Genomic DNA, 23,239 nt, shown 5'->3' with positions numbered 1-23,239 from the left:
ACTGCACAGGTGCAGCAGACACATATAGGCTAATTAATACCAAGTAACAGACAAATTATACTCACACAAAAGTCTGTAGCACACAGCAGGTCATAGTATTAGTCAGATAATCCAAAACCCGAAAAAGGTCCAGTTTAACGACTTGAAGTAGTGGATGAAGCCCAGCAGACTCCAACGGGGACACCAGTAATTATCATTAAAGCCTGAACTGCTCCTGTACTGGGCTGTAAGACTTTAACTACCATTGTAACATAGACTGACGTTTGGAGCCAACCTCGAGCAGCACAGAGTAAACTACAGTTTTAAATAAATCACTAATGTTTCAGGCCTTGCATGGTGATAAATGTCAGAAGATAAGTTGACGTATATAAAACAGCTGATACAGAAGCACTCCTTCAAGTTTACACTGGGTGATTTTCCTTTTTAATGCTTTGGTTTTACTGAACGGGGTGCCGAGCTAATAACTTCATCCAAATATAGTCACTTAGCTCTGGTCCTGGCTCTGCTAGAGGATAGATAGGCACAACAGTTACAGGCAGGCAGGCGGATACATGAGGAACTATATTCTAGGTCCTAGAATATAGGACTTCAGGAAAATCTAATGTTCAAAAAATATCGGGTCCTTTCCAGGACGGAGGTGCAACAACTTGCCAAAGACTGATGGGCTGAACCAACATCTTTCTACAGTCAGTGAAGGTTCTCAGTCATCCAGGTCATCGTAGTCTAAGGAGCTTGGACTTCTTTAAGTTGCTTGAAGCTTTTTCTCGGATGAGAGGTGAAACATCTTCAAGCAACTTAAAGTTCATACGCTTTTCTATCCAAACTCATTGGGCTGAAAATACTCTCAACAGAAATCCAAAGGAAAAATCTAAAGACAATGGCAGCAACGCAACAATGACTTTAAATACACCTCACTTCATGAACTTTCTAACACATCACCTGAACATCGCAACCCTGGACATTAACAGAACTTGGTGACTGAGAGGTCTTTGTATTCCTGAAAAGAGAAGAAGTTTTTGAAAACATTTAAGAGAGAAACGTGCTACTCTTTACCTGAGTGTGTTCATCAAACACCTGGAAATGGTGCAGATGAAATTTTTCCATTCATAAAATATCCCCATCGCCTACGTTCCTCTGCACTTCTGTTCTCCAGCTCATCACTCACAGCGCTGACCTCCACGGTGACAACATACACTGTGAGAACGGTAACTCCAGGTGTCAGGACACATCTACCTTTGACACATTTACTTAGCGAACACTTCAGAGCTCATTTATTTTCAGGAAGAGACTCAGAGTCCTGGAGAGCGCTGGAGCCTCTGAACCTTCCCCCACTTTTTTTTTTTTTTTTTAAATTTACAACGTGCTCCATGCATAGAGAAAAAACTCATAAAGAAAACAACATTGTGTTTAGAGTGGAACAACCTGCAAGTCCTGACATCAACTTGAACACCTTGAATAACGGCTTGGCAGTAGATGGAAAGCATCTTCTTATGTATCCAGTTTACAGTCGCTGGGGGGCCGAAGCCACCCCGGCTGTCTCAAGTCAATTTAAATTAACAGGCATTTACTAACACTAACACTATTACACCTTTTTACCACAACCAGCATCAGTCTTTTTTTGTGATTGATTGATTGATTGATTGATCATACTTTATTCATCCCGAGGGAAATTGGGTTAAGGCTGCCAGCCGTGCCAGCGCCATCTTTGATGGTGCAGCAGCTCCTCTGTTGGATTGGAGCATTCGGCCTTCGTTCCCCATTTGCATCAATGATCCACACAACCACATTCTGTTCTGCAATACGCCGACAGCTTCATGTTGCTTCAATTATTGTTCTGGGAACCCATCAGCGACCATGGAGAATAAACTTCTGGGGGCACTCGCCCCACTGCCAAGCTGGGACAGCTCGTTCCTGAGTGGTCGTTAGTTTGGAGATTTAATTCTCTTTTGCTCCCAACAGTTTGGCTACATGCAACTTCAGCTTCAATGTGACTGTGTGGAGTGAAATGGAAGCTGCAGAAACCAAAGATGACGTCCTTATATCTGAGGGATAGAACCTGCACGCTATAAGTAAGTCAGAAGGACATAAATGAACCCATCGTGCACAAAGAACATGAGCTCAAGAAGACAGCAGGGCCACACTGGTGTCACGTTTTTTATTCTGCACACACAGACAGGTCAGAGTTTCCCAAACTCACAGTCATGGATTTCACCTGCAGTACTTTGTGATGTAACATGAAACCGGACTGATTGAACACGCAATTGCACGTCAGCATCCTCGACTACCTGAATCAAGCGTGTGCGCCTGCCTCCACGCACACGGCTGCTACATAACTGGTCGCCACATTAAAAAGCACACAGAATGTAAAATGCCCCTCCCGTTTGTTCAGTGATGACATAAAAGATAAGCTTTCAGATCCTTCCTGCATCACGTCGTGACTTTACAAAAACACAAATATACACAGTAGCTGTGGTACAATTCCATATCCGATGTGTGGGTATTAAAAATACAGACTTTTGTTTTTAGATGCCGTTTCAAAATAAATATTTCCTCTATCATTTCCTACTGATTATATTAACTTTGTAATGAGGCTTGAGGACTTTGGCAGTAAGCAGTGCACACACGGTTTGACCCGGAGACTGAACACTTCCACTCAGCTTCAGCCTCTTTAAAAATCAAACATGCAGTGCCACGGACGCCCGGCACCGGAGGGACGCTGCAGATTGACGAAAAGCAGAAGATTTGCTGATTGTATTTTTCAGAGTCTGCGTTTGATCTTTTAGTTCCTGTACTGAGGAACAAACAGAAAGCTCGCTGATCGCTAACGATCATTAGCCACACCAACATGCCCTGAAAGCTGGTACTGTGAGAGTAGATATACATCCAGCACACGTAACACAATTTAAAGCTCCGTTAATCAGTAACTTTATGGTCACAATAAATCAAGAAAAAAAAGAAAATCATCTTGGACAATTTTCTGCAGCTTTTCAGCCTCCTTTAGCTCAAGCTTTTAGCCTAATAGCACATTTAAGACCCTGTGTCTACAATCATTCAAACAAAGGCATTTATAACAGCGAACAAGTGACAGTAACAAAAAGCTTTTCTATTTAGCTTGACCTTCTCCAAGCTGTCCCATCTTCACCTGTGGATGGACTGAACCAGAGGGCCGAGCAGGCGATGAACAGCATGTACGGCACTGTCATCTGATTCTCCAACACAGAGCTGCCCGAGATCACTCATCAGAGTCACAAGAGAGAAAAGGGAAGGCCTGGATAGTTGTAGCTCAGTTCAATACTACGCTGTTCATATTAATGATGAATGCTGGAACCACAGCAGTTGCCCCAGTGTTGCTCTACGGCTCGCCCATGTTAGTGCGTCCAGCCTCCAGGGGCGTCTCTTGATGTGGGAGGCTTTCTGGACTGTCCATCCACAACTCCATGGACTCATGGGTGTCAAAGAATTCGTCAGGCCCCTCTGGGGACTGGGGTGTCTGGGAGCTGGAGCCTGCCTCGCTGCTGCTCTCTCTGAGCTCCAGCAGCACAGGCAGGGAGCCCGGGAGGCAGTAACCCTCCATCCGACCCAGAGAGAGTTCAGCTAAAGCCGAGCATGGAGGCCTGAGGCTGGGATCCGAGGGATCGGCAGCTAACGAAGGCCCCTCTTCCACCTCCAGCGGTGGCGCAGGGTTGTCGGGCTTCTGGTCGGTGACTGCACACGGCTCCGGATCATCTTCTGGTGAGTTATTTGGAGTCAAAGGGACTTCGGCGAGCTTTGGAACAGCAGAGTCGGTTGATTCGTGGGCTGGTGACGCAACCGCAGGTGCCAGCTGAGCAGAAAGGTTTTGAGATGAGTGGGTTTCCTCGCTGCTCTGAGGAGTGAGGGAGATCTTATCGCTGAAGCTGAACCTCGGGGAGGTGTCAGCCGTGGTGGGAGAGGAGGGCCCAGCGCTGGATACGGTACTGGATGGACCGCTGCTGTCTGCAGGGACAGAAAAGAAGGTCTGATCTGCAGAGGAAGCCTGTGCACACTGGTTCTAGGGATCACTCCTCATCAGCCTGGGTGACTGCTGTGGTTTGTATTTAGCAGTTTTCAGATTACAGTTGCTAAGGCTATGCTAACATCTCTGTCTCTCCTCCACAGCATGTCTTTATCCTGTCTTCCTTCTTTCACCCCAACCAATCACAGCAGATGGCCCCGCCCCTCCCTGAGCCTGGTTCTGCCGGAGGTTTCTTCCTGTTAAAAGGGAGTTTTTCCTTCCCACTGTCGCCAAAGTGCTTGCTCATAGGGGGTCATATGATTGTTGGGTTTTTCTCTGTATGTATTATTGTAGGCTCGACCTTACAGTATAAAGCACCTTGAGGCGACTGTTGTTGTGAGTTGGTGTTGTGTAAATAAAATTAAACAGCAAAAGGGTAAAATTACGCTAATGGCTAAGTTAGCCAGTAGCCAAAACAACTGCAGGTAAACCACAATTGTCATAACAATCGTTTAATATATGTTTTTTTTAATAAAGCCATGAAAGTGGTAAAAAAACAAAGAAACAGTTTAATTATATGAAGACCAAGAAAATTAGACGCAACATGAACACTTAGGTTCATCGTGTAAAAGGGGCAGACTTAGAAGGATGCTAATTTTTATCTGTTGTTCCTGTCACACTCATTGCTCAATATATAAATATCATTACTACTGATACTACCAATTTCTATAGTTTTAAATAGTCTATTTCCTCCTTGCTGTTCACATGCATCACAAATGATTAAAGTTTTATTTGAATCCAAGTGTATCGCCCCTGAAAAACCCACATGGGTGGGTCACTGGTCGGTTCACTGGGTTCTGCAGTCTTTATTTATCACAAAAATAGATAAATACAAAGACAGAGCATAAACTGTGAGCTTAGTTTAAAACAGGCTGTAAGGGACAACTTGGCTTCCATAAATAATCCCCAAACGTCTGGAAGTGACACAGCAGAGAAACCTAGAAATGTCAGATCCTGAGAGATGGAGGATGTGCTGCGATACTCACACCAAGGAGGCCTGTCAGAACGAGATCTGAGCGAGATGGAGGAAGAGAGGACCCTTTGAGGGATATACGAGTCTACTGACGGCTGGCTGTGTGCACCAAACATGGCTGACAAAGCTACAAAGAGACGGAGGGATCGCAGGTCAGGCTGAGCGTAGTCAGGTGTGGCTACGATGTCTATAAATACAAACATGAGTGTGTCGGTTTGTGTGTCTTACCTCTGGTGGTCCTAGTGTGTGGATCCCCCGCGTTCTGGCACACGCTGGTGAGGAACTCGCTAACCTGTTTCAGAGACAGTGAGTTGTGCAGAGTCTCCAGAGGATAGATGGAGGGCACCATGGAGCATCCTTCAAAGCCTGCGGCAGAAGAGAGATAGGAAGCCAGCAGGCCCATCAGCTCTGAGTCTGCCCAGGGAGTCAGAAGAAGAGCAGGCAGAACCACTTCAGCTGACACCCAACACCACTGCCCCCAACGCCACCCATCACTACACCTAAAAAAAAAAAAGTGCTCTGAAATCTTGCTCCTGCTTCAGTACAGGCTCTAACCCCGTGTGGACTCCCGCCAGCCTCCGTGGTATTTCGACCCAGGCAAGTTGCAAAAAACCATGCTGGACGCCAAGACAACATGACACCATATCAAAAACAGAACGAGTCTACGTATCTCAGACGTCTCGCGGGATTTGCAAAAGCAAGCAGGTCGCAAAAAATACAGAACGTCAGCCCTTCTGCTCAGTCCTGTTACACAGCTGCGACAGCAGCACGTTAGCAGTCAAAGCCGTCCAGACCGCAGCTCAGCCCCGACTCGTCATCCAAGGCGCTTCATCCGCTGTTAGTTCACAACCAAGCCGCATTTCACCAGAGCCGTTCACAATCACAAAGCATCAAACTGCAGCCTGCCTCGGCCTTCCACAACCTCCACAGAGGGTGTTCGTACTGCGCTCAGCTGCACGGGCTGGGGGGAGGGGGTGGTGAGTGTACGCCACATGTACAGCAAACAAGCAGGAATCACATGCTGGTTAAGGTCAGGTGGAAGGGCGTCTGGCATTCCCACGAACCCGAACAGCTGACCCCAAACGCACACGTGTGGCGGTGGTCGTGTGTTGTGATGGCACATGGAAACCTGAACAGACAGTGCAGTACAAAGAGGGTGCTGCACAGGCCTGCGCCGTCAACTCACCTGTGGGAAAGTCTAACAGTGTTGCTGCTTATTGGAGTAAATCTGGTGACTGACCAATGAGAGGACAGTGACCAGAGGCCCACGAGCTGACACTGAGACTACACAACTTACTGGGAGGAGGGCAGGCTGGCATATGGCAATCGCAGTGCTAACTGTTATTAACATACACGAGAGATTATTTAGGGCTGTTAGGTGAAACCTTACTTTTAACTTGTAGTTTCAGCTAAATTGGAAAAAATTTGATATTATTCTAAAGAAAAAGGCAATCAAAACCTGAGAGGCAGCAACCACCTCAGAGAGGAAGGACAGTAGCTGCAAAACAATGATGCCCCCCACAAAACCCCCGACAGCTCACACGACTCCAGCTTGCAATCTGCATAACCACAGAAACAGGCAAGCATGCAGAAACATCAAGAGGCAAAGCATGAGAGTCAACCACAGAACAAGCACAGTCCCAACTAAACCGCGAGCTGTGGCTGTAACAGAGCATGAGGCTGGGGTATGGAGGGCGGGGCCAGGGGCTAACCGTGGAGGTACTCTAGGGGATCGTGGCCGGAGATGAGCCAGTTTCGGAAGAGGCGGAGGTGGTAGGAGCACTGGTGGAGGTGGTGGGCCAGTGCCTGGTCCAGAGAGAGGTGGCGGCCCAGGCTGAGGTCGGTGGAGAAACGCCTCAACAACTGGGCCACGTGGTGCTCTTCCAGGGGCTCTAAAGAAGAAGAGGGAGAGCGAGAAAGGACAGAGCAGTGGTTGGAGAGGGGAGGGGGGTGGGAGCAGTACAAAAGACATGAAACGAGAGGTTTTAAGCAAGGAAGGGGGGAGAGAGAAGCACTGAAGTACGACACAGATGAGAGGAGAAATAAGAGCTCGGCGGGAGGCGGGTGGAACAGAGGAAAGATGTGTGCATGAGGGGAAACTCTAAAATGACAAGCAGCAGCCAGCAGCGTCTCCTGGCTGCCACACAGCCAAAGGTCGGGAAAAAGAAAAAGCGGCAGATCGTCAAGCGTTTTAGTAAAGCTTAAAGCAAGAGAAAAAAGGAAAAAAAGGAAAAACAAAGCAATAACACACAAACACACATGTTGCTCCTTTGCGGCGTCTCAACATTAAAACAGCTGTGGTAACAGGAACCATGAGAACCCGCGAAGGAGCAAGAGTGACGCAGGACGTTAACAGGAAGCGCAGAGCCCAAATCTGACACCACCTCTCCAAAGAAAGACGCCAGGAGCTGTTAAATGCTACGTCTACTGTCCGCAGCAGGGCCACCCGGCCACGCCGCTCGGTTACTCTGCAACACAAAAACGCCAACGCGGGGCGGGGGGAGTGCGGGGTGCTCGTACCTGCCGCAGTGCACCAGCGTGATGGGGCCACTGCAACGGTGGAGGTGTCATCTTGTGTTCCTGTGGTGAATGACATACTGTATGTGAACAACACCAGGAGAAACTCATTCAGGGTTTGTCAGTGTCTGCAAGAAAGTGGGCGATTTTAAACGTTTAAATAGAGTCTTCGTGTGTGATGTTCACAGAAACCTGCCACCAAAGCAACAACTCCTTCAGCCATCGCACTAGTTACACAAGCAAGACGAAAGAAACCGCTCAACCCAGATGAGAAATCCATATAAATCCCAACTACAGGTCTATTAAACCCATTTAAACCAGTTCCTTGGAGGACAGAAAAGCCAGCCGAGCACACCAGCATGTGGCCCAGAGCATGAGGTGCTAGGGTGACTACAGCTCCCCTGACTCAACACCCGTCACAAAGCAGTGGAAAAGAAAGTTTCAGGTTTTGTGAGCAATGGTATCATCTGTGTGCTAATGAATTTAAAAGGGAAAACCCAACAGACAAAGGAGATGGGATGAGCCAAGCCTTAAGCCTTTCCCAGTTTGCCAGTAGGAGCTTATCCTGGTTTGATCGGCTGTGACTGGACGAGCAAACCAGGAGGAAAAGTCGCAGGTTTAAAATCACCGAGGCAGAGCTCAGAGGAAAGAAGGGACGGGTTAAACACTGATTATTGTTTGAACAATGAGCTCAGCTGACAACCTCTATGATAAGGACCACAGGTGTATATGTTACGTGTACGCATGCACACACACACGCACGCACACCTATTGACTGGGGGGGGGGGGGGTTTTTAAAAAAAAAAAAGGCAATAACTGAGTTATTGGGGTAATGGTGATCAATCTGCAGACTGTATGTGGGATGTTAAACAGGGTTCCCACCCAGAGCTCTTTACAATCTTCTGCTGCTTTCTAACTGAGGAAACTGAGAAGGTGGGAAGATCATTTAGTGACCTGCAGCTTTTTCTTTTTAACAGCTGATTAATGCTAGAGAATGTAATGTACCTCAGCACCATGTTACAGTGTTAACACAGATTTGACAGATGTTTACCAGTCAGAAGTTGCTTTCATGTTCTCTTTAGGAATGATCCTATAGAGGCGCTGAACTTTAACCAAAAGCTCCCTCTAATAATGCCTTCTTGATGTCTGATTGCACTGATGCTAGATTATAGAGTCTGGTGTATTCACAGCTAGCAAGTGCTCTTCATTATGCAGATACATTGGCTAGATGTCAGCAGACTGCAGTCAACTGAATTGTGTCTTCTTGGCCCCTTTAATTCAAGCTGAGCGTCTGTTTACTCTGAGACATGGAGTCCAAAATGAGAAGACGAGTCAGCAAAGCTCATTTCTGTCCAATGACAGCGACGCTAAGGCGTTTTGTTGAGAACATCCTGAGCTTGTCGCCGAGTAAGCGGTAAGGCTTTTTGCCAGTGTGTGAGTCTGTTAGCCTCTGTTAGCTGCTGTTAGCTGTTATTACAGGCATTAGATCCTTTTCAAAGACAGTTTCACTAACATTGTTGGACTTTTACACTTAGTAAATAAACTCTGTGTATCAAAGTGTGATGTTTAGGACACTCTAGCCCAACGTTAGCTGGCACCATGTTAGCTTACTACCAGCTTTTGCAGCTTTCTCCCTCCCACATGTCCAATTTGCTGACTTTAAGTAGCAATATTGGCAATAACTAAGCTGGCATACTACGTATGTGGACTTGTCCATATCTGCTACTGTGTTCAAGATGGCGAGGAAATGTGACGGCTTTGGCAAACTGGTGCCCACTCCTAAGTGTTTTGGATGAATGGATAAATTCCAAGTTAACGAGAATGCATTCATTTGTTGGAAGATGTATTCATAATATACAAACACATTTCCATTCAATAACCTTAAAACATAAATAAAAGACTATATGGTGTATTCCTCACTGTGAGGACGAGACTGGGAACTGTTCTTTTCTGTGTAAAGGCCATGAAACACCAAGCGTGCTGCAAATAAGCAACAGGAAATTCTCTAAATATGCACAATTCTGGGTTCATCCAGTTCTCAAGAGAAAGCAGCAGCAAGGAGAATTTAATGGTTTGATCCAGGAGTTGAAACTGCCTTCATGCATATTTCCTGATGTCAGTGAGGCAGTTTATTTGGGACCAAATCTGAGGAGGCAGAGAGATTGTTTCAGAGAGTCAATGAAGCCGGAGCAGCCTCTCACGGAAAATGGTATTATTTTACTATTCAGGTAAATTCAATGTTTTCAGCCACGCAACCAAAATGAAGAAGAAGAAGAAGAAGAAGAAGGTGGTGCACAACGATGTTGGAGGACTGAACAGCAGCATGTTTGCTTAAGTTGAAAATCGTAGGCTCTGCATGAGCAAATAAACGGTGGAACGCACGCCGACTTCAGCTCGACTTCTACATCGTTCTTCCAACTTTGTAAAAAAAATAAGATGAAACATGAAAAATGAATAAATCCAAGAACTTAAACACTGAACTGGGTTAATTTAGTAAGATATTAAATGAAAACAGGCCCAAAATAAAAGACGTGAGAAGTTTAAAACATGATTTGTGTTCTTACTGTTTTAACAGTATCACTGCTACACGCTGTCTTCTAATTTAACAAACCTGTTCCACGTGAAGTTGAGCTGACAGACGGATGAAATGACATAATCCAGAGTTGGCAACACGTGTGACCAATCAAAATCTTCCTAACGAGTGCTACACTGAACATGACGACAGAGAGAAAGAGCATGCGATCGAGATGAGGAATGAGGAAAAGAATCTTGGAGCTTTGTCAGATGGATCCTATTTCCTGACTCCCGCAGCTCCGGCACCTGAAGGTGACGCGGATCTATCTTCTGTCGTCTGCTACAGACAGACCCTCACAGGGAGTCGTGAGACTTTGGCTGGTAAACATCTGACTGGTTCTTAATTAGCTGAACAGAAATTGCAATTGTGGCTTTTTGACCTACAGTAAAACATTCTGCTTCATTTCTGAGCCTTCTTTGTCTGTTGCAAGTCCTCAAAACTTTTTGTAATCCAACAATAAATAAAACAGCCCTCTGATAAGGCAGGGTTGATGAAAAAATTAAAAAAAATTATTTGTGATTGTTGTCATTCAGACGTTTTTGTTTCACCTGGCCCAGTGATGTCAAACCTGTGAGTCTCCTGGTCAGGACCAAACTACATCAGCACTGCTGGGGACCTATATAAACTGATATGTGCTGTTCAAACAGAAGGCAAACTGTGCTGCACAGTCTACTCCCCTTCTCCTGGACATCCCTCCTCTACTTGGTAGTTTGAAAAGCAGACCAGCAGCAATAACAAGATGTTTTATTTTTCAGTCCCTATTTGGTTTTTCCCACATGTGTGTGAGGTCTTTGTATGATTCTCTGACATTCCCTGTCTCTGGATTTACTTTACTATATTTTACAAACTAGTGGGAACCCTGGTTAGAGAGAGAATGTCAGGTAGTGTTAGAAAAGTCCAAAGTGTATGGGTAAACAAAAATATAATTAAAATAATTAGAAATAAAAAGATAATGGAAACCTGGAATGTTGGAGGGCCATGTGGAAAAAACAAAATAAATTTAAAAAAATCCAAGGTAAAAAAAAAAAATTATAAAAGTTTGAAGACATGCAAGACAAAGGTAGGTGAAGTGGAAAAATACTTGAAAGAAGCAGACGTACCATTAGTCGGATGCTTTGCAAACGACACAGAAAATCGTTTTACTGCCGGCATAGACAACAACTCTGAGGAAATAAAAAAAAAAAAATCACTAGTGTTACTATGAGCCACAGTAAAGTGTAGATTAGGTTTGATCATTTCTTGTTCTTGTCTAAGGCGGACGCAGTGCAGAAGAAGAGTCATCAACTACAAATGTGTGGTTTAGGAATCAGTCTGTGAAGCGGCCCTGACTGAAGGTGCTGTTCAAACAGGATGGTTAAAGATGGCTGAAGATGGCTGTGGGTCGAAACACTGGCACAGCATCTTCTAATAAAGTGAAATGACATGAGTTTAACTTAAAAACATGAGGATTCACGAGCCCGATACTCACGACTAAATGCTGCTTTCATTGCATCCAAGTTTAACTGTGACAGGTGCAGTCTGACTGGGTTGTGTGCAACAATTTAAAAATGACTCGCATTACGATGCTTCAGCATAGAAAATAAATATAAATATGACCCCGACTACTCTGACACGCGAGCGTCCACTGGCTGAAAACAGAAGGGAACCTGCAGTCTTGAATATGAGGTGGAACAAGATGGATGACAAAAGAGCAAACTGTGAGACAGCCAGGAGGGTGGATGCTTTATGATACCGCACTGCCACCTGGTGGACAACATGACAACCCTTGACATACAGCACTGAGATTCTTACTTTGGAAGAGGGGCAGTTAGCTGCTCGGTGATGATGTTTCTGTTGCTTCAGCAGCTAAACAGAAACATAATGATAGACTAAGAAACTAAAAAACACGTTGGGATGTAAAAACGTGAAACAGGTCGTCTGCCGTGACCAGTCAGGCACTGGGAGAGTGATGGGGACGCGTATTACTTTATTCCATTTATATCGTGCTAAGGCGCTATATAAGTGCTACCTTACAGGACAAAGGACCAAGGTGCTTTATATTGCAAGGTAGAGAGCCAAAATAAAAAGGGTCCTGCAGGTTGGTCAGTACTGCTACCTGGTGGCTGGATGAAATCCTGGTACCAAACCTGGCTTCGGACCTTAGGCACTGTCCTGTGTCCCTACTGGTGCAGGACAAAGCCCTGCCACACGTGACCAGAGTGGGCAGGCAGCTCTTAGCTGAAGGCATCGATGCCACTGACTGGGATCTTATGCATCGGTGCATCCAAATCCACCAAAGACTGTCCAGGAGCTCACTGACGCCCTGATCCAGGTAATATGAACATCTGTCAGCTCATTGGGAGCTGCCCAGATGTCAGTGGGAGTGTATACAGGGACACGAGGACAATACACACCATTTAACCACATTATGACACAATTTGGATCTGTGATTTCAAAGTTTAACTCAGATTTTTGGCGAGATTTTGAATCGATCGTCCACTAAAAGCTGAATTCTACAATGTAAAGAAGTTTTTTGAGCAGTGTAAATAGTTATCTACCTACTGATTAACTAAATTAGCTCTCATGTTGCAGTGATATTGGTTTTAACTGACATTCTACAAAGACGTGTGAGACTCCACAAACTCAGAGTACATCTACTGCCACGCTTCTCTCAAGTGTATCCTGAAAAACTCATTTCAAAGCAGCCGTGCTATTCTGGCTAAACCTTTCTGCATTTCCTGTTTGGCAAATATTAAATAGTTTTGGTTTGGCCTGAAGCAGGAATCCTAAAAAGGAGCACATCAAGTTTACTCAAAGCAGTAAAGGAGGAAACAAAAGAGTCAGTGGATATGGTGACTAGAATGAATATGGAGTTAACAGAAATATGACTAAAATGTAAAAAAAATATTCTATACATGTATGGGCATGTGTCCCAGTCCACTGATTATCTAACTACTGTAATGACTCCAGCTTAAACATGTTTCATGTTCACGTGTGCAGCTTTCAGGCGTCATCGCAGGTCAGACAGATATAATTTACACATTACGACACAGAGGAGGTGTGTGCTGATTTGCTGTTGTCCTGTGCAGGTTTGTGAAGGCGCGCGGTCTCAAACACGTACCGTCTTTGTAGGACAGACTGCTGGTGGAGAATTTTTTGCGGTGCGCGCGTGCGTAGTCCTGCAGGTTGGGGGCGCTAGAGGACCCACCCAGGACAGTGGTGCTGAAGAGCCCAGCGCACTGAGAGCCTGTGAGGGGGGCGGGCCGGGTTAGTCACTACTACATCACATGCTGTTACTCAAACAACTGACCAGAAAGAGACAGATTCAGAGACACAAAGAGGAAAAAGAAAGACAAGCAGAAAGAAGGACTCGTGGGAGACCGTGCACTCACGAGGGGCCGCAGAACTAAGCCACATTAAAGGTCCCATTTAATGTATTAAGTGCAACTTTGTAGCTAAGGCTAGAATTCTTCGTCCCCTTCGCATGTTTAATTCATACAGAAAGCTTTAAACATCAATAAGAACATCAAAGAGTACAGAAAGAGGAGAGGCGTGTAAGCTGCGTCCACACTGGAAACAATTTGCTTTGAAGCTGACGCTTGGCTGGCTGCAGACACTAAGCCCCGATTGCCTAGGTAACCCTCTAATGCATGGGGTGTCAAACACAAGGCCCGGGGGCCAGAACTGGCTTGCGAAAGACTCCAATGTGGGCAATGTGAAGGAGGACAGAACGCTTAAACTTTTACCTGTATTTTCATGCGTTTACAGCTTGTCCTAATGATAAGCACCTCCCCCATGGCCATTCACACATTAAAATAACCGTCTAAGAAATATATGATTTTTACATGAAAAAAACCCCCAAAATGTCCATTTTATAGCTTGAGGACAGGCTGCACAACGAGCTAACAGAACGTTTCTGTAAGTTTACACATTTATTTCTTATAATTTAAGCCTGAAGCAGCATGTCTTTATCATGTAGAAAAACTGTGCTGATGAAACTGCACTTGTTTTTCTTACATTAAAATAACTCGGGGAATAAATGTTTCGTTTAAATGTAGTCAAGTTCTTTACGAAATGACAGAAATGTAGGAGGAGTCTGAAATCCCCGCTCGAATGCATTTACTACCAGATCTGTCAGTTGACAGTATCCTCACGCTAGCGGCCACTTCAATCGCTCTGCTGGAAGAGAGAAAATGTTCTGCGGTCCTGCTCGATTCATGTTGCCAGCAGTTATTCTGTTGAAGTCACTGAGTGTCTTTCACCTTCGGTGGCCTCTGGTCACCACAACGCTCCAAACTGCTTCCAGTGCAGACGCAGCGTAGAAGTTAACTGAGAAGGATTAACAGCATCATCCATGATGTTTTAGACTTTAGCTCAGACTGTGCCTGATGTCATTCACACATCATTGAAAGACAGAGTGACAGAGAGGAAACATTTCAGGTGGATTTTACAACAGCTCAATCACAGTCAACCCCTGGAGTTGCTCAGAGGCAGAGAAAGCCCCGGAGGCTTCATGGGCCTGCATAAAGGTTCACTCTTTAACTCGGAATACAAGATTCACACAGACACTGGTGACCAATCATTTTCATCGTGTTTAGTTTGCATGAATGGAGCAGAAACAACCTCAAAATGACTTCCTTTCTGATTTCTTGAAATCATGTCAGCAGCAATTAGCAACAGTGTCAGACACGTGTATCTGTGCAGAATTGATTTTATGTCAGGAAACTAGGCTGCCCTGCTACAGAGGGATGTTTTACCCCTGAATGCTGACGAAGTCACAAACCTGCAAAATGCTCGGCTCGAAAAAAGCTTGTGTGCATGTCTCAGAGGAATGAGCACCACCCTCATTCTGTGTCATTTCCATTAATAAAAATGTCTTCCCGAGATAAAAACTCTCGTAGCTGCACCCAAGCCTCCCACTCAGTCGTGTCATACAGTTGCCGCGGCAACAGAGCATTACAATACCTACCTAATCCGCTTTGTTTCATCTCCGGGGACTGACGAGAGCAGAACGAGAAGAGGCGGTAACTGCCGACTTTGGAGGACGATGTTTCCGACAGGACCTGGTGGAAAGAACACGCCACACATACCACAAGCATGTTTTACATCACGTATCAGCCACCGCTACTTTATTTAGTGAAATACAGCCGTAGATAAGACCAGAGGCTAAAACCACAGGAACCAAGTCTTCTGTGGATAAAACACAGGAAAACGTGAACGATTCTTCTCTGCAGAAGCTACCAGACAGAGTTCAGTTACACTGTTTATAGTGTCTACAGTGAAGAGCTGTTGAAACAATTTTAAAACTCCTATTCTGGGTCTGCTTCTTTCTGCATTCAGTGCCAGTCTCACCTCCATGGATCCGGTCTTATGGTTGCGAATAAGTGGGGACTTCCTCTGAATGGTGATTGGCTCAGACAGCGGCACAGCACGGTCGGTTTCATCCCGTGACAGGTCCTCCAGGCTGCTGGGGTCGGGTTGTTTTTGCCCGTTCTGGATTGAGCAGACATACGGTATAAACCTGACGGCAAACACTGCCACCTGCAGAAGAGCAACGAGGAAGACTCTTTGCAATCCCACCTGCCGTGCTACCTCTGCAGAGGCGGGCCTGAAGCCAAAGCCGGTGGGAGCGTTCTCCTCCTCTTCAACACCTTTCACCCCGGGGCTGAAGTGAAGCTCCACATGGAAGCGCTCCTCAGAGGAGATGTCCTGTAGCAAGATAAAATCGGTTATTAGAAATTTCTAATTGGTGAGCCTTTAATATAAAAAATTATCGATTTTTGGGGGGTGTTATGACTTTGGCTTACAATTGAAACCTGGGATCTCAAATTCAGTATAAACAGTATAAATATGTTCAACCACATTTATGGCAAAGGCTGCAGACCTGACGGTTTTACAGATGATCATCATCATGAAACACCCAAACCACAAACAGGTCGCTGTCAAAGCAGCCTGAGCTTCACCTCAAGCCGACTGCAGGGACACACCTTCAGCTGCTTGTTGTTTTTAGACCGATCATAAAAATATTCTAACATTTTGAGGTTTCTGATTTGCCCTGCACACCGCTCTGCTAGCTACCAGGTATCAGCTGAAGCATGGCTGGGGGGTCTGACTAATCGCTGGTGTTCAATTAGGAGAAGATAAAGATGGCTGCACTCCTGAAACAGCTGTGTATCGAATTTATTCAAATAAAAAGAAGAAACGCTATAAAGCTAGCATGTCACAAATGGAACCATGTGACTGCACGTCTACCACAAACAGAACATCAGAAGGAAAGAAAAACACCTTATTGTTGTCCTCGTACAGCATGATGACAATCTGAGTCATGTAGTTGAGCTCGGAGACAGCACTGAGGTAATCCATGGCACGCTTCCACTGCTGGTCCTTCTCCTCCTGTTGCACACACACACACAAACGTATACAGACTTTGTGCCTCCTCTGAAAACATTCAAAGCTCAGCCAGATCGACATTTGCTTACATCAAGCAAGCCCCCGTAGCGGAAAATGCTGAGCAGGGAGTGGACGTGACTCTCACTGGTGAAATACAGACGGGTCCTGACGTGGCGTCCAGGAGACATCACTCCTCGAGAGTACCTGCAAACGTACAACCGAGGTCAAGTTCAAAATATTCTCCGGTCGGTCGGAACGCTATTTAAGTCACGCAACTCCTAATCTTAGACCCACAGAGGGTGCAGCTTGTTGACAGACTCGTCCTCGTGAGTCCTCTGCAGGTCCAGCTGGATCTTTCTGACCAGTGGGAGGCAGTAGGCGTATGCTATGTCCAGTTTCTCCACTCTGTTTATGCCATATTCCTGCAAAAAAACAACAGACAAATGAGCTTAAAATACTACACGACTTTAATATATACTCAGAGTATATCAGAGTAATTAAACTGTGTGATTTTCAGGTGCCTAAGAAAGTTTTACACTTTGTTACAGTGAAAATATCAGCTGTGCACAGACTAAACTTTCCTTTAGCGTCACTGGTTTTAGCAGCTATACAGCACATCACAGCACTACCATCATCAATCATATTTGACATATGTGGGCCTGTATATAGGTGTACAATAGCACTCAATATACACTGAGTGTTTTTAAATAAAGTCAACATCCGGTGTGGAGTCCACAGCTGTAAAGTGCAGCACAAAGGATTCTGCTGTCACATAAAACCTTTAGCCTCAGCAGCATGTCATCTTTTCCTTGCACCTGGAGGAGCTGCTTGTTTCATGTGTTTATTGGCACATCGGTCATATAAAGACTCATGCATGGATCTGTCACTCTGAACCATCCTTATTGTCCCCCCCGCCCCCTCACCTGTGGGATGACGATGTCAGCCAGAGCTCGAGACAGTCTGAACAGTTCCAGGGTGTCCTCGAGGCCGAGGGTGGCGTTGTGGATGACGTCGTACTTGACGCAGTCGTAAATGTCGGGGATTTTACTGATGTCGTAGCGGCCGTTCTTCATGCGGAAGTCTCTCTCTAGCTTGGACCAGCGCTGCAACATCAGCTCCAGCGTCTCGCTGTGGTACAGCTGCAGGTCTGGTGAGCAACAGATGTTTTCAGCTTTTCGCTGCACCTTTCAGGGACTCTGAGCTCCAAAAGCAAAATGTTGGGTTTTTATTTGAGCTTCAGAAAACGCGCTGAGGCCTGAGCTCACCTGCAGACTTGGGGTCTTCCATCCTTTTGCGGATCTGGGAGGTGAGGCTCTGAATGAGGGCGTAAACCTGGTCACATGTGGCCACTGGGTTCTTAACGATCTTCATTGAATTCACCAAAGAGGCGCTACAGGTTGGTGCTAGCTGTAAGAGCCACATGGAGAAAAGCAAAAGCTTTTATTAAAAAGATGCTCACTCAACCAAACGACTACTTTCACTTTACAAAAGGCTTAAAAGAGCCAAACTTCCAACCACACAAAAAGAAGTGACATGAAAAATGAACGATTAATACTGAAATATTTAGTTCAAGGAACACGATGCATGTGGTGACACACAGGGAGGTACACCCTGTGTCACTGCCACAAACACTGAGGAAACATGTCAGAAATGTTGTTTACCCAGTAAAAATATGTTGCATTGACTGATTATCACTGTTAGTTTGATCAATATTGAGATCGTATGAATTCATTGGTATTAGTGAAACAAATACTTGTATTGGACTCGCACACACATGCTGTGTGACATCCCTGCTAATGTACAAACGTCATTAATCACCTAAACTCAGCGAATTGCTTAAAAAAGATGATCTTAAAAGACATCCTGAAACCTTTGTTCTCACACTGGTTACTGCACGTCTTTGGCCAAACGCAGTGTGGCTTTGTGACGTTTACAGATGTGCTGACGTGCTGTACGGGCTCGCAGTTATGGAGATCTGACTCGGGCGATTCACATTATCACCACTGCACCTCCCGGCCTGCATGCACGTTCATCGCGCTGTAGTCTCCGCTGTGCTGTCAGGCTGCTGAATAAGGTCGATGTGCTGCTTTGTGGTGCAGGCACACCTCTGCAGAGCTCTTTGCATATGATTTGTTCCTACTTAACATCACCTGCCCTAAATCCAGACATTTCCAGACAGCAGCTGATGATCCGCTTGTAGAACCAAGCTCTTCACCTCCTGTTTGTCCCAGACGTCAGACTCTTGTTTCTCCCATCATCACTGCAGCGCAGAGACTCACCCACTCAGCCACACCATCAGGCTTACAGAATACTCGACTTGCTTTCACTTTGCCATTAAGATTCGGATTATTTGTGCAGCCCTACTACCACACATGCTCTCCAATATAACCACACAAACTGCTCTGGCACGTCAGCGCTAAACACAGCTGGTTAGTCACCCTGTCGTAGTCCTCGTCGGTGAAGTCTCGGTCCTTCTGCAGGATTTCATGGAGCCGAGCTTTGACACGGTGTTGGCAGCTGCTCAGCGAGTCGCTGTCGTTGTCCAGCAACCCGTTCATGTTGGCGCTCTTCACCATCTGAACCAGGATGGGAGTCAGCTCGCCCTCCAGGGCCAGCAAACCCTGCCCACACAGACACATTTCACTAGTTACTGCACGTCCAGTATTTGGAGGGTGTGTGCCGTGGCTTGTACCAAAGCTCAAAGACCTCAGCCTTCCTATTTCTGTTATTACACTTCTGTGCTGACTGAAGCTCTTAGAACAGCAGGATGCTGCGTACCTTTGCAAAAGCAGCAGCTGTCATCTGCACCCTGCCTTCATCAGACGCATAAATCTTCAGGTCATGTCTGTAGGTGCTGTGTAGGCGCAGTAACCCGCAGCCTGGAAATCCAGCATAGTCTCCTACAAAACACAGTATGCATGCACGCACGCGCACACGGACACACACACACACACACACGTGCACACGCACGCACACAGGCTTGTTTTAAATCATTTCTCTGTTTAAGACCTTTCATAACATGTAACTGGTGAGTGAACAACACAGACCTGAGGTCTCAGCATGTTCATTTTTCCATCACCAGCTTATTGCTCAGAGTTACAATGCCAGCAGCACTGCGAGTGGTAAACATGCTTGTGTGCGTCTCACCTTGTCCTCCGGGGTACATACAGCGGAAGGCTCTCCCCAGTTCTTCAGCCTGCACTCTGCCAGCAGGGGTCAGCTCCCCCCCCCACTTCAGCACCAGCAGCAGCGATGGCCCTTCCTTACGAGTGTCTGGAAATAACCACAGAGGCGGGCAGTCAGCACTCAGCTTTAGCTTGTTCCTTTGGGAAGAAGCCATTAAACAGTCTTTGTCTTCCTACCTTCCTCTTCACTCGAGGTCTTGGGCTGCCCATGGGGCAGGTAAGTAAGCTGCACTTTTCTGTTGATCCCCGAGAAGTGACCGTACCTTTGTTACGGGAAAAAAGCCAAAGATACTTATAGTTAGCAATGCATGACATCTCACTTCTGATAAGGAAAGACGGGCTTGCTTTTATGACGACTACCAAAATACAGCCTTGGCTGTGACTGTAAATATTTTCAGCAGTGTTATAACAGAAAGACTGACTTTGAAAACTTATGAAAATATAGAAAAGAAGTGAACTGGTAACTTCTGAGAAACCCATCTGTCATAAACACGGAGAAAGATCTACACCTTCAACAAAACAAGAAGCTTTATAAAAATCTTTGGGAACGATCCCCACCCTTTAGAAAGATTCGTTTTTAAGTTCACTCATTATTGTTCAGAGGGTGTCAGACTGGTTTTATATCGAGGTCCAGACTGAAACGCTCCTTCCTGTCAGCATAAAGAAGTTTATTTAATCCCAGAGACATCTGAATATAAGAGAAAGAAGTGTGCTTATACCTCAGTGTGTCTCAGTGTTTCCACGTGATAAAGAAATGCTGCTGGACTCACTGACACAAATGTGTCAACACGACTGTTTTAGTTTAAACTGTAACAAACACATGTCAAATTACAGGAAAGAAACCAGTTCATTGACCAGACTGCCCAGTCATTATAAAACTGAACTTGTAGAAAATGTAAAAACTGAAATTTGTAATATCAAATCTTGGGTTCTGTTGTTACTTACTGTGAATGTTAGCAGAAAAAGTCATAAAAAGTCAAAAATTTGAAGGCCTCCTTCACATTTTCTAAAGTCACCTGGTGGGGCAGCAGCCTTATGTTTGACACCCCTGCTTTAGTCAAACAGTTTGCCGAGCTGAGCCAGAAACAGATTAAGTGAATATGAGATCAGGAGTCAATAAAATGCTTCTCACTTACATCTCCAGAACCGTCTTCAGCTGCTCCAGTTTGGACTTCTTCTCTTCTATCTCACAGTCGTTCTGCTGCCCGATCTCTGCTAACAGCTGCCGGGTGATGTCCAGCACCTCCTGTCGGGGTTCAAAGTCACACACACATGTTCACACACACTTTGTCCTCACAGAGGCCGCAATGACAAATGAAACCTTGGCTATTGTTTTCTTCTTTTACCTGCAGTTGTTTTGGTTTTTTGAGTTTTAATTTCCCAGTTTTGTATCCTCCATATTTCTCAAACAGATCAAAGAACCTGAAAGCATCCGAGACGTTAATCAAAGATCTTTAACCTGCAGGAAACAGGAGCATATTAACAGAGAGGCAGGCCTACATTGGGTTGCGAACTTCCATCTTCATTTTCTGTTTGGGCGTTCTGTCTCCGTGTCGGATAACGGCGATGACACAGCGAAGTTCCATCCTGCAGAGCGTGAGTAGAGATTTGAGTTGCATCAGTATGAATCTGTGTACATGACACGTTTCTTCAATAAAGCTGTGCAACTAATTAAGGCAGCACCTTTGCTATGCAGCTGAGCTTTGGGGAGTGTGATGGGCTCAATCAGGACGAACTGTGTGAAAATGTGCTGAATGCAGCGCACGCGTCAACCAACACTGATGATTTTAGAATCTGTTTGGCTTTAGTTTGTGTGCTGCTGCGTGCTCAGCTCAGGGGCATGCTTACTGTCATCTACTGTAGCTAACACACAGTTATTATGTTAAACTGAAGAAGCAACTCTGCTTTTTAAAAAGTGACAGAATTTCTTATTTTTTTGCATTTATCAAACTACTTTTACTATATTAGGCAAAAATGGAATAAAATGTAGTTTATTTATTTATTTAATTTTTAAACGATTGAATTGATTAAGTGGGAGAAAAAAAGTGACCCACACCTTTGTGGCTGTATGTGAAAAAATAATTGGCCCTAAATCTAATGACTGGTTTTGGCAGCCTTGGCAGCGCGAGCTGCAATCAGGCGTCTGTGATAAGTCTAGTCCTCTGTGTCTGCTCCTGTTATGACTCACATGGTCCCTGAAGTGGTGGGAACAATGGGGATGTCTTCAGCCTCAGTAGGGATAGACCAAGGAATCTGAAACTGCGGAGCCAGTTCACGCATCACAATATTCCTGCAGAGAAACGCAGACTCCATCACCACATCAGAACGAGACGGTGAACACCAGAAAAGAGAAAAGAACTAAAGGTGGTACCCGAGGATCTTGGCACAGTCATCGTAGTACTTCATCGAGTTCTTCACAAAACTGAAACCGTTGACATCGCACACGTAGGAGTGTCCATTGGCCCGCAGAAGGTCAAAGCCGCACACTGTTTGCTGCAGCGACAGCAGATGAGGACGTGGTTCATACTCCACGACAAGAAACCAGAAAACTGTAACACACCTAAGGTATCAACTGCACATACCTTGAATGCCAGGCAGACCTTACGAGCCACCAGTTTTTCCATGGCTGACAGCATGACGGGGTAACGAACCTCCTTGCCCTCGCTGTCTCTCTCCACCTTCCCGTCCAAAGCAGGAGACTTCCGGGCCTCGGCATGAGCGTAGTCCGGTCCCACCGTGTACACCTGACGTGAAATGAAAACACCCACAAAAATCTGAGGGATGACCCAAGCGGGTAGTCCCCTCCTTGTGTGACTTGATAAAGTTTTACACTGGAGGCCTTTATTGACACAACGCCTAAAGACGATCTGTGCCTCCAGCTGCCCGACAGCCACGATAGAGAGAAACCCTTGAGGTCCTCCAAATCATATCAGCGGTTTTACTGAACACACCAGCACAGTTCAGGTTAATGTGGATTAACGTGACAGTTGATGAAATCCTTTCTACAGGTGCTTTATTAGCATTAACAAAGTGTTCTTTGCACATATTTTATCTACCATGTACTCTGTGACAAATACTCTACCTTAACATCTGTGCCATCTGTTGGCATGAACTCTTCATAGATGTAAGAGCCCGTCTTCCTCACGCTGCTCTCTGGCGAGTAGACGCTGCTCCGGCTCCCAATCTACAAAACCCAGAGAGTTGCTGAGTGGCCGCTCTCTGTTAATGAGGTTCACCTCTGCATGGTTTCCATAAAACCCATCAAACTCTAAATTAAAGGCCACACTGTGTTTGACAATGCTGCCATGGATCAAAGACAATGCAATTACTGATGAGCAGCAGTAGTCCCATATCCAAGGTTCATACGCATTTTTCAGGGTCAAATTCAAGCACTTTTTAAGCACTTTCAATGTCCATTTTGAAGCTTTTCCAGCACATTACCCAAAAAAAAGAATGCATGTTTCACTTAGCATCACCCCAGTAAGGCCATGTCAAAATTAAATCATTTTACGTCGACTTAAATGTCCTTTGTTCCAATTTTGTTAAAACTGAAAAATGCACCACAGACAAAAACTGAAAAAGGAAAT

The 23,239-nt window shown here is 45.4% G+C and overlaps 1 protein-coding gene across 10 annotated transcripts in view; it reads right to left on the bottom strand.

The window, feature by feature from the left end:
- Positions 1–2,136: 2,136 nt before the first annotated feature.
- The window catches only part of ppip5k1a (diphosphoinositol pentakisphosphate kinase 1a), a 31,442-nt gene continuing 10,339 nt past the window's right edge, over positions 2,137–23,239 (bottom strand). The window contains exons 7-32 of one of the 10 annotated variants that reach the window (XM_005746671.2): positions 22,735–22,836; positions 22,235–22,396; positions 22,024–22,145; positions 21,841–21,942; positions 21,153–21,239; positions 20,999–21,074; positions 20,789–20,898; positions 19,830–19,915; positions 19,615–19,740; positions 19,246–19,367; positions 18,906–19,088; positions 17,733–17,874; positions 17,391–17,614; positions 16,762–16,889; positions 16,557–16,671; positions 16,363–16,470; positions 15,658–15,786; positions 15,430–15,570; positions 15,047–15,140; positions 13,199–13,324; positions 11,199–11,261; positions 7,527–7,586; positions 6,719–6,898; positions 5,235–5,372; positions 5,020–5,133; positions 2,137–3,975 (exon numbers count right to left, since the gene is read on the bottom strand). In XM_005746671.2, coding sequence (XP_005746728.1) covers positions 3,353–3,975; positions 5,020–5,133; positions 5,235–5,372; positions 6,719–6,898; positions 7,527–7,586; positions 11,199–11,261; positions 13,199–13,324; positions 15,047–15,140; positions 15,430–15,570; positions 15,658–15,786; positions 16,363–16,470; positions 16,557–16,671; positions 16,762–16,889; positions 17,391–17,614; positions 17,733–17,874; positions 18,906–19,088; positions 19,246–19,367; positions 19,615–19,740; positions 19,830–19,915; positions 20,789–20,898; positions 20,999–21,074; positions 21,153–21,239; positions 21,841–21,942; positions 22,024–22,145; positions 22,235–22,396; positions 22,735–22,836 — 3,663 coding nt within the window. In that variant the 3' untranslated portion in view covers positions 2,137–3,352. The other 9 variants (XM_013914257.1, XM_013914256.1, XM_013914258.1 and 6 more) reach the window with 9 other exon arrangements.

The sequence above is a fragment of the Pundamilia nyererei genome, unplaced genomic scaffold (genome assembly GCF_000239375.1).
Source record: "Pundamilia nyererei isolate P.nyererei 1_Seehausen unplaced genomic scaffold, PunNye1.0 scaffold00181, whole genome shotgun sequence".
NCBI lineage: Eukaryota > Metazoa > Chordata > Actinopteri > Cichliformes > Cichlidae > Pundamilia > Pundamilia nyererei.
The sequence above is the reverse complement of the archived record's forward strand: the minus strand, read 5'-3'. Positions and strand labels throughout refer to the sequence as shown.